Source organism: Amphibalanus amphitrite, unplaced genomic scaffold, assembly GCF_019059575.1.
Source record: "Amphibalanus amphitrite isolate SeventyFive unplaced genomic scaffold, NRLGWU_Aamphi_draft 000353F_arrow, whole genome shotgun sequence".
In the NCBI taxonomy this organism is placed as follows: Eukaryota; Metazoa; Arthropoda; class Thecostraca; order Balanomorpha; family Balanidae; genus Amphibalanus; species Amphibalanus amphitrite.
The window spans coordinates 126,376-137,553 of NW_024881847.1; the positions used below are offsets into that span (position 1 = coordinate 126,376).

Sequence of the window (11,178 nt, forward strand, 5' to 3'; positions counted from 1 at the left end):
AGGACCGGTGTGACAGTGAGTACTGAGCATTTTTTTTTTGTGTCAGGAGCGGTGTGACCGGCTGCGGCCTGTTCATCGCCTCCTCGTTCGTCATGGACCAGCTGGCGGAGGAGCAGGAGATTGACGTGGTGATGGCCGTCTCCACAGTGCGCAAGAGCCGGCCGCAGTTCATCAGGACGCTGGTTAGTGCTCCTTGGGCCTTAATGAAGCCTGATTGGCCACAAGCTTCCTAAATCATTGGATGCTGATTTTTTTTTTCAAATGCAGCATCACGGCTTGACATGGCAAATCACTGAACTCTATGATGTGGAAGGCGCATCGGCCGCCGGATGGTGTCCAACGGTGCCGCCATATTGCGCACACCAGGAACCGGCCGCCGCCTGTGTTGGGGAATCGGGAATACGGGACCTCGATTTACGTTTGCGGCCGCCGCATCCGTTACGTTCAAGCTACGAAGACACGGAACCCGGCATCTTACGCAGAATGGAGTGGAAAACACGATCATATCTTCTAAAATCCTCAGCTACATGGAACTTATACGTGAATCACTCGCCGGACCATCGTCTTTCCCCATTCGCCCCGGTCGATGGAGTTGATTGAACCCACTTCGCCAACGCGCCGCTAACTCAACTAGTATCTCGCGGTAAAGTGGTCGTATGCGCCGTTACAAGGAAGAGTGACTGTTATAAATCCACTTTTAAGGTCTCAGGTCAACCGGTGACGTCTGAGGTCAGGTCAAGTGACCTAAGGCACGAGTTCAGTTTTTGGTAAATAACTTCACCAAAAGCAGCCCCAGAGCCGCGATTTTGGCATCAGCGTGTTCGCCTAGCTCAGGCGCGTCGAGTGGTATACTTTTTGTTCGGGTGAGGTCAATTTAAGGTGTTGACCCCGTCTCAAGGTCGGGTCAGACCCCTCAGGTCACGAAGCTGTTCGAATAAGGTCCTGTAGCATATCGTTCGATTTAGCAGGTAGAGAGCTGAAACATGGCATACCCAGTGCTTTCCGCGATAACTAATTTTCGGACCTGCGATAACGATAAAACGATAAGTAAGGTTTGCGATAACGATAAACGATAAACAATAAAAATTTGCAAAAAACTAACAGCGATAGCGATAAAACGATAAAACGATAACGGTAATTGTTTTTTAACAGCGATAACGAAACGATAAACGATACAACGATAACGATAATTGTTTTTTAACAGCGATAACAAAAGCGATAAGAAATACAGATTAAATAAATAAGTGTACTTTAAGTTCATTTGCAGATCTATACACTTAGCAGATGGCAACAGGTTGCGCACACATACTGTCGCGCGGCATACACTGTCGATCGTCTTCCATTTTTCCATCATCCCGTTTTACCTTTTATCGTTCATCGTTCATAATTTTTGTAACTTGCGATAAGTGGATGAGCGATAATTTTGAAAATTTAGCGATAAACGATAACGATAACCGATTTACTTAACAGCGATAATTATCGTTTATCGTTTATCGCTCATCATATCGCATGCAGAAACCACTGGGCATACCTTAACCTTTATTCAAGGCGGACCTTGTGACTTTAACCGCATTTTCAGGTCAGGTCAGGTCAATGACCTATGACGTCATAAGTGAACCTCTCCCCGGTCTCAAAATGTAGCAAATTCGTAACGCACTTAGTGCCAGAGAACTAGGGTTATAAGTTTTTCTTCAATAACTCCCGATCATATTGAGCTAGCGAATCGGAAAAGCCACAAATGGACTCAGAAAGACCTGCCGAATCGAATGATATGCAACATGACCTAACTCGATCAGCTTCGTGACCTGAGAGCTCTGACCAGACCTTGTCACGAGGTCACTACCTTACAAATTGACCTTACCCGAACAAAAAGTATTCCACTCGACGCACCTGAGCTAGGCGAACACGCTGATGCCAAAGTGGCGGCTCTGTGGCCGTTTTTTTTTTTGGGAAGTTATTTACCAAAACCTGAACCCGTGTCTTAGGCCACTTGACCTGATCTCAGAGGACACCGGTTGACCTTATACCTTTAACACGCGCAGTGGAAGCGGGGGGGGGGGATTTCGCCCACTCCTCCTGTTTTTCGCCAATAACTCGCGCTGTAAGCGTAATATTAATGTGAAATTTTGGCTTCCTGTCCAGAATAGAATTGCGGATCTTCTCGTGTGAGAAATAAGAAAATCGTTTCACAACTTTTCTAGTAATAGCGGTGTAAAGTCAAACATCCTGCCGCCGCGGCGACTCGGCGGCCGGCGATAGCCGTTACGCACCGCCTGAATTGTAGAATGTGCCGGGGCGGGACGGTTCCGTCTTTACATCGCGCTCCTTACCGCTGATTATATTCGATTCGCGTCAAACTGTGTGAGAAGACTAAGAAATGTACAGGCAATCTCATGGTCAAAGAATTTTGAAAATCGGCCGGTAAAGACTTGAGTTATGAGTGTGTAAACACAAAATTGTGATTGCCGCGTTTCCGCGTCGGCCGATCCCGCTTCAGCTGGCGACATCTTACCATTAGCAGGCTTCTAACTACCATATTTATTGTTGGATTAACTATAAATTCACCATACATACTCACAAATGTATGATCTTTCGTATGGTGAAAGAAAAAGAAAATTGGCCGGTAACTTTTTGAGTTATTGGTGTGTAAACGCAAAAAAGTCGCTCATATGGAAGATTGGATTACATTTGACCTCATTTGACCTTGAAGATATTGACCTAGGGCCATGAAATTCACACACAACAGTGATCCCCAGGGCCTTCACCTACCCTCCAAATTTCGTTTTTCTAGCTCTAGTGGGAGCTGAGATCTTCGGGGGGGGCAACATCTGCCCCCCTTCCACTGGGCGTAGTACTCGCAACCCTTCCACTGCGCGTGTTAAAGTGGATTTCTACCAGTCATTCTGCCTTGTAATGGCGCATAACACCACTTTACCGCTAAATTCTAGTTGAATTAGCGGCGCATTAGTGAGATGGGTTTAATCAACGTAGCAGTGGAATCAACGGCCGGGGCAAATGTAGAAAGACGATGGTCCGACGAGTGATAAACACATAAGTTCCCTGTATCTGAGGAATTCTGAAGATTTGATCGTTTTCCCCACTCAATTCCGCGTAAGATGCCGGGTCCCGTGTCTTCGTAACTTGAACGTAACGGATGCGGTGGCCGCAAACGTAAATCGAGGTCCCGAATTCCCTATTCCCCAACACAGGCGGCGGCCGGTTCTTGGTGTGCGCAATATGGGCGCCACCGTTAGACAATACGGCCAATAGGTTTGAAGCGGCAGTGCTATCCTGTGTGGCAAACACTCAAATTTGTTGCGACTGGTATTTTGAATTATAATGCTGTTAAGTTCACAAAGTCCGATCAGCTCATAACATTGTTGTGTTTTGCCTCTCTCCTATAGCCAAAACTACTGTTTTGATTGTCGAAATTGCAAAAGGCATTTGAAATTGAAAACCTTCGACAGCCATTCCAAGGCCATTTTTGACGATTTTGAGCTAAACCCTTTTTGAGTAAATCATCGGTATATGGTAACATATGTTCTATCACACATGGTATGTACTTTCACAAGGTCAAAAACTTGAAGGCCATAATTTAAAAAGTATATATAATTTTTAGGTATATGTGCAACTCACAAAACATTCAGCCACTGTAGAAAATCAGAGATAGCAGTTTGATAGGCCTGGGTAATGTATATTCTGTGTCCTTTCAATGCAAGTAAATTGGTACTAGCTCAAAAGCTAGGTTCTTGAGAGCGATTGCCGTATAGATCAATGTTTTGAATAAAACAGCTCGAACATAACGTCACTCTGACGTCCTTCTCGGTCATTTTATGGTACTTTGCATGTTACTTAACCCGCGCCCCACGGGGGGGGGCTATTCATAGCCCCCCTCCCGTTTTTCTGCAATAACTTCCAAGCCGCTTGACGTATCGACGCCAAACTTTTAGTACCTTCGGCTGCATCAATTCAATTTGACACCTTCACCAGGGTATATTGAATTAGGGGGTAGGACCAAGTTTAGTAGGCATGATCTCAGCAATTATCTTGTTTTATACATATGGCGGTTTTCATTATCACAATATTATTTTTGATATCATGAAGTTTGTATATCTCGGTTTTACGAAAAATAGTAGGGCAACAAAGATAAATTTCGCGAAAAAATAATTTTAGTTGGAAAAACCCATTCTGGTATGCAAAATTCAGTATGAAGCCCAGTATGGTGACCGTCTAGTGTGCTTCCAAAGCTGAGTACCTGATATCAACAGGAGTTGTTTACTATTTTGCCTTACGTTGCTAGGTGGTTGCTAGGGAGCTAAGGATACCCTCTTGTGCGATCATTTGCACTTATTTTTCCTCATTATATCGACATGTTGCTGTTTCTGAGACCTAACTCATGCTAAGAAAAGAAGCAGTTTTCTTAAAATGTATATTTAAGTGTCGTAGCATTAACACAGCTCTGCAATTCTGCTTAAATATCTGCAAAATCCTGACTTCCCGGAAAATTGTTGGTGGTGATGGGGATCGAGCCCGTCGATGAAAAGTAAGTCAATATTCAAAGGCTTTAAAACGTTATTTCTTGTTGTTCCGTGAAATAGCAATGCAAAGACCGATGAAAGTGCCAGTGTTGAGCTTTCCAATGAAGCATTGCAATTAGTAGTAGGGTTATTATCACCTAAGATATCTTCCATCAAATATTAGAATCCTGCCATTGTGTTGATTTAGAACAGGGTTACTTTCAGTCTCTTGGGAACACGATTTGCCGGTCTCAGATCGAAAAACACTTCAAAAAGCGGTAATAGGCAATGAAATTTCTCACCTGATAGCATCTCGGGTTTTTATATATCCTGTCTAGAATTTACATAAATCCGACGTAAAAATGGCCAATTTCGTCAGATTCCGAATTTTTGCCATTGGGTCTAATGTAAAGCATGGCTACTTTCAGTCTCTTGGGAACACGATTTCCGTACCTCAGATTGAAAAACACTTCAAAAGTCGCAGACAGTAGACGATTTATTCTACAAGATAGCATCTCGCTTTTTTCTATATCTGGTCATGTATATTCATAAAACCCTCTCAAATATAGGCAATTTAGCATTAAAGTCTATGGATTTAGAAGAATTTTCATATCCGACTAGATTTGGGCTACCATGTCTGTTGACCGGGGGCCGACCTTCACTACGTTTACATGACACGTCTAAATCGATTTAGCGAAATTTCACGTGCGTTTTTCTCGGAAACCTTTTACCTTATGCAAAAAATGAGCGTATATATGGTTTTAGCTACCACCTAATCCTATATTTATATTGTAAAATTATGCCTAAATGCTATGATGGAGCAAATCCATTTTACAAAATCGGCTTAGCTTGTGCCATGGAAACGTAGCCAATGTGTCAAAACATAAGCTTCGTAGCTACCATAGGTCGGCCGGAAATGATGTCAGAGTGACGTCATGTTCGGCCGATTTCGACGCAAAACATTGAACCACAGCAATCGCTTCCGAGAGCTCAGTTTTTAAGCTAGATAGATCCAATTTCTTTGCATGAGAGGACTCAGAATAGACTGCGCTATCAAACTGCTATCTCGGATTTTCAAAGGCTGGAAAATTTTGAAAATTATATATAAAAGAATTCAAAATTTATATTTTTATATTTATTTAAAAACTTTTTGACTTTCCGAAAAAAACGGAATAAATGTGATAGAACATATGCTTATGGCTTGCAATAGCAGGTTTTATCTAAATAACTTCAAAAATGGCCAAGTTATACGCATTATTGCAAAAAATTCACAATTATAAATTTTTCAAGTCAATTTTTTCAGTACGTTTTTGACATCGTACACCAATATAAATAGCACCATCAAGTTCCTGAGCTCAAACTGCATCCAAAAGACACCTTTTTTGTTGAAAAATTGTAACTTCTAAATTTGACTTTTTTGACCTTAAAGTGACCTGACCTAAGCTAAATTCAACTCAAAATGACCTCAAATGACACAAACGACATCAAATTAGAAATCTATGGCCTAAATGGACCATAAAAAATGTGTCACATGACCGACGCATGATAAAATATTTCAGTGACCTGTAATGACCTGACCCTGACCTAAAAATCAAGTACAAGTTTTTTACCCTCAGGGTATCTAAAGCATCTTGTTCACGAGTGTGTAAACCAAAAATGAGCCTAATCTGACTTGTAAGACGGCGGCCAGAGCCCAAAATGTAAACAAGCCAAAATGCTAATAATGTTTACTTTGACCTGACCTGTGACGTCATTGCTGACCTCGAGGTGAATGAAATTAGGTTTATCTCGACAGTTTTTCCGGGGCTATCAGACGCCGTTTGAATTTTGACGATCGGCTCAGTAGTTTCGGAGTTACGGGGTGGCTATGAAGAGCCCCCCCCCCCCAGTAGGGCGTGCTATACGCAGACCCCAGTGGGGCGCGGGTTAATGGCTACGTAAGTGGACATCCCAATAACACATCATTGTACACACTGCGTTGCAGGCCAAAATTCCAACTCCTTCATGGTTGGGCCAGGAACTTTTTAATCGCCCCTCGTACAGGTCAAATGCTATTTGGTTGAGGATCATGCCATTTTCAGGGTAGGTATGTGTTAACCCGCGCCCCGCTGGGCTATTCAGCCATACGCGCCCTGCTGGGGGGGGGGGGGGCAGATTCGGCCCCCCTGTCTAACTTCCGAACCGATGGTCGTAGAAAGACGGGGAAAACGGCAATCGAAACCTCTCAACAACGCGGATCTTAAGAGCCCAATTTTTTTTTGCTTAACCCTATTAGTGGCAGGGGGGGGGGGTGTTTTTATCCACCCCTCAGGTTTTTCGGGAATATCTCCGAAACCGCTGAAGCTACGATGCTGAAATTTTCTGACTTTTCCTAAAACTAAATTGGGCACATTCCCTGAAAGTTTCAAGTTCATAACTTTACCAGGGGCGGCTCCAGAGCACTGGGAATTGGGGGGTCCTATTCGTAAAGCGAGTCATTTGGGCGAAGATCACGATGCTGCACCAGTTTTACGAACAGTGAATGAAAGGTATCATGTGATAACATATACAAAGTTATTGTGCATCCTCTTTTGACACGTTTTTGCTATAATAGGCGGATCCAGGCGTCCAAAAAGGGGGGGTTATTTTTTACCTCCCAACATAGGTGCCCTGACACCGCCTATGCATGACCAATACAATTTTAGTCGTTCTCTCATAAAAAAATTGTAACATAACAAGACCATTGCCACCCTTTTTAGAAACAGTACCAACAAAAACCTTATTTACTATACTTTTTGTGTACCCCCAATCTCAATGATCTGTATCCGCCTATGATTTTTGAAAATGCATATTTTTAGGATCCATGTGAATTCCTGGTTCATTCTCTATCGATCGGTAAAAGTTGCGTTAAGATTGGTTCAGAAACCTGGCCGTGATAAACAGTCTAAAATGTATCTGCAATTTGCCCGTTTTTACCCCCCCCCTCTACCCCCCTATTGACATTTTTTAATTTCATTTTTTTTTTTAGAAATGTAGATCTCGTTGAGCCAAATCGAATGCCGTTTGAATTTTGAAAATCGGCCGGTTAGATCTCGAGATATCAAGGGGGGTCGTAAACAGCCCCCCCTGCCACTAATTTGGGGTAGCCAGGAGCCTGCCACTAATAGGGTTAAGTAGGTGAGAGGTCAGGTCAAAGTCAGGTCAAGGGTACAAAATGCAAGTTTCTACAGTATCGGCCTTGCACCGTAGTTGCCGAAGAATGGACAGACTGGTTGCCCAAAACGTGTCCTTAGATTACCAAGACAATATTCGTTGCATGCAATGTCATTCAAAAGTCAAGGTCAAGGTCAGGTCAGGTCAGGTCAGGTCAGGTCACCAAAAAACAAAATATAGAAAAGGGCATGTGCGACACATGTTTTATGGGTCATTTTACTCATAGAATTCAATAGGCACACTCAATAAGTGATAAGGACCACCTCTGGATGAATTTCAGGTGGAGGTCAGGTCAAGGTCAGGTCAAGTGAGGTCAAATTTTGAAATTGGTTGTTAAGGCCTAAAAAGTTGTCTATCTGATGCAGTTTTTCACGGCGAATCGAATGGTGCTATTTTTGTTTCCGTACAAGGTCTAGAACTTCCGAAAAAAATCATTTTAAAAATTTTTGTGTGTCGTGACGTCATAAAATTTTGAATAACTCCCACATTTTTTAACCGATTCTTCTTAAAATTGGTATGTAGGTGCACATAGACCACTTCTCTGACATATATTCTTTTTTTTCGATACACCCAAAATTTTGGATTTTATAATTATTTTCCCAAAAAAAAGTCAGTTTTTTTAAATTGGGCCAAAATCCAAAATTTTCAAAAAACCGAGATAGCCATTTGATAGACAAAGTAGAATTACGTATAACTTTTTTGTTACGTCTTGATTCCTTTAAAAATGAAGATGTTAGCGGCGTTTGAAATTTTGCCGTTTTTGAGGCGAAAATGGCGAACATGACGTTACTAAAACGTCAATTTCTCAAACAATTTCTGACGGATTTCGCTCAAATTTTCAGGGAAGGTGTCAAATTGATATAAGAAAAAGTACTGAAAGTTAGGCGGCGCTGCGCGCTGCCGTTTTTGAGATATTGCAAATATTCGCGAGGGGGTAAAATTTACCCCCCCAGCCCCGCGCGGGTTAACTCTGTATAAAAAGCATTGTTAACAGCTACGAAGTTTTCTTTTGACGCAAGGAGTCAAATTGATGCAGCGAAGGTTACGAAAAGCTTCGTGTCGATACGTCCGGTGGTTTGGAAGATATTGCAGAAAAACGGGGGGCACTCTAAAGAGTCCCCCTTACAGTCATGCGCGGGACGCGGCCCGGGTTAGGGTTTGGTATCGGAAAATGAAGTTTAATTCTAATAACGGTTACGCCCAGCACACATTTTCTCATTATCACACGAATTCAATGGAGCTGATTTGGTGCTGCCCCACTCCCAACCGAGACTCTAAGGTGACATGTGACATTGAACCTGTGGTGATTTCAGAAACAGTACGAACTCTGCTACGACGCGGCTCTGGCGTGGCTGAAGACCTTCAACATGTACTCAAACTTCCAGTAAATCTGCCGTCGATCGTTAAGGTGTCACGTGACGGGCTCTATTTCTTGAGCGAGAGCAATTCTTCACAAGTTGTAGATGGTTGGGGATATTGTGCTATACTGAAACTACGGTCGGCAGTTTCCATACACCTTGGGGCTGACTCAGCGGGGAGTTGGACATTCGTGCTGCCTGGTGGGGTTACTAAAAACGCCTTTACCTAGTCTGCCTTAGTGATGTATGTAAAAATCGATGTGGTTATTCCCTTAGACGTGGCGAAGAACCGCTAACTTAGTCCGTCATTGTGACTCGTCCCTTTGGCATATTGGAATATCGTACGCCTAGTCTGCCTTAGTGATGTGACTTACTTAGTGGGATCATATCAGACTGTTTCACCTTGTCGTTTTCAGTGACGGCAGTTACGCCCCTAAGTGACCTGTTACGCCCTGTGACCTGGGCCATGTCGGGTTTTGTGTATGCCGGCTTTGTTGCTTATGCCAGTGCCATGACACTTGTCAGTTCTGTCTTTTTTAGCCTTTGGCTGATGCAGTCATCATTTGCGGTCAGTGCTTATAGTGAACTTTAAGATTTCTGGACAGTTTTTATTTCTGAGAAGCTTTTTTTGCACCGTTAGACACAGTTATATCATTAGGTTATGCTGCATGTGTTCTATTAGATAGCTAGCATGCTTACTAGCTTGTTCTTAGAGTGGTATTGTGATACTGGTGACTGGTACTGCCTATGATGCAGTATTGGTGTTGGTATCAACGTTTGCCTAATATAACCCTCGCATGTGTGCGGCGTTTGCCAGCTTCTAATGTGTAGGGGGGGGGGGGGGGTCGGTTGGACCCCCCTTGCCGTTTGGCCCCTGATCGAGCTAGAGCTTCGCGGAAAAAACGAGCGTGTTTTCCGTGACGAGAGGAAGCCGATGATGCCCGATTTTAAGGTCCTAGGTCATTGGTTGACCTTCCAGATCAGGTCAACGACCCAAAGTCGGGAAAATCGGGACCGGATAGAGTCGTTAAGTGTGGCTGCTAAGGGGTTTTCGGTGTGCTGATCACGAATATTGTGTAAGTTTTGATCACAGACGATGTCTTCAAGCATTCAGACCAGGTCGGGTCAGGTCAGGTCAGGTCAACCAGTAGGCGTCGTGACGGGTACTCGTAGTACGTGCCTCTGACAGCTTCGTAACATGTTACGAAGGCACCAAAACTACTTCGTAAATGTTCAAATGGTTGGTAAATTCGAATTCAGCTAAAAAAAACTAGCCTAGAAACATGTACAGCTCGAAAAAGTGAACCGAGGTCACCAAAGGTCAATGACCTGACCTGACCTTCAGGTGACCTTGATATCCGCCCAAATGCATGGGAGCAGCATCAAATCTCATGTTTGAGCGTTTGAAACCACGAGAAGCTTGCAAACGCGCGGCTAATGCGAGCCGACATACGCGGAATCGCGATTCCGGCCAAACATGGTCTCGGAAAAGAGGTCAAAGGTCAAAGGTCATTTGGATCAGGGTCATGACGTTTTTAGGGTAGGTTCAAAAGTGATTAACGCGAGGGTTCTAGAACTTTCGTCGCGATCGACCGCTTTTTACGCGAGTTATTCGCGAAAAACCGTGGGGGGTCCGTTCGACCCCCTATACGGGCTAGGGTTAACGCTAGAAAAACGATGGTGGTAATGTCAATATCGGAAACGCCTGTGGTAAGAAATTAACCCGCGCCCCGTTGGGCTCTGCCGAGCAACGCGCCCTGTTGGGGGGGGGGCAATTTGCCCCCCCCCCCCAAGATCTCGAGAACCACGCAACCTAGCGACAAGCGGCAAACGGTGTTAAATAGCCCTATCAGGGAACTACCTTGTGACCCAATTTTATTGACCTAGGTCAAACCGATGACGTCACAGGTCAGGTCATAGGTCGAATGCTCACCGTTTACAGGCATTTCAAGAAATGCGTTGTAGTAAAATCGAGTAAAATGCATTTCATTGAAAATCATCGATGGGGAAATGTTCTTCAAACACATATTTTGCTAGTTGAGGTCACTGATACCAGGTCAGGTCACTGAGGTCAGGTCACTGGGGGGTCACAATATGAAAGTGTCGTGTGA

General features: G+C 43.7%; 1 protein-coding gene across 1 annotated transcript in view; it reads left to right on the forward strand.

The window, feature by feature from the left end:
• Nucleotides 1-9,571, forward strand: part of LOC122389301 (receptor-type tyrosine-protein phosphatase mu-like) — a 119,996-nt gene extending 110,425 nt beyond the window's left edge. The window contains exons 30-31 of the mRNA XM_043381184.1: nt 47-182; nt 9,023-9,571. Of these exons, the coding sequence (XP_043237119.1) occupies nt 47-182; nt 9,023-9,097 (211 nt within the window). The 3' untranslated portion in view covers nt 9,098-9,571. The remainder of the gene's footprint in view (nt 1-46; nt 183-9,022) is intronic.
• Nucleotides 9,572-11,178: the final 1,607 nt, after the last annotated feature.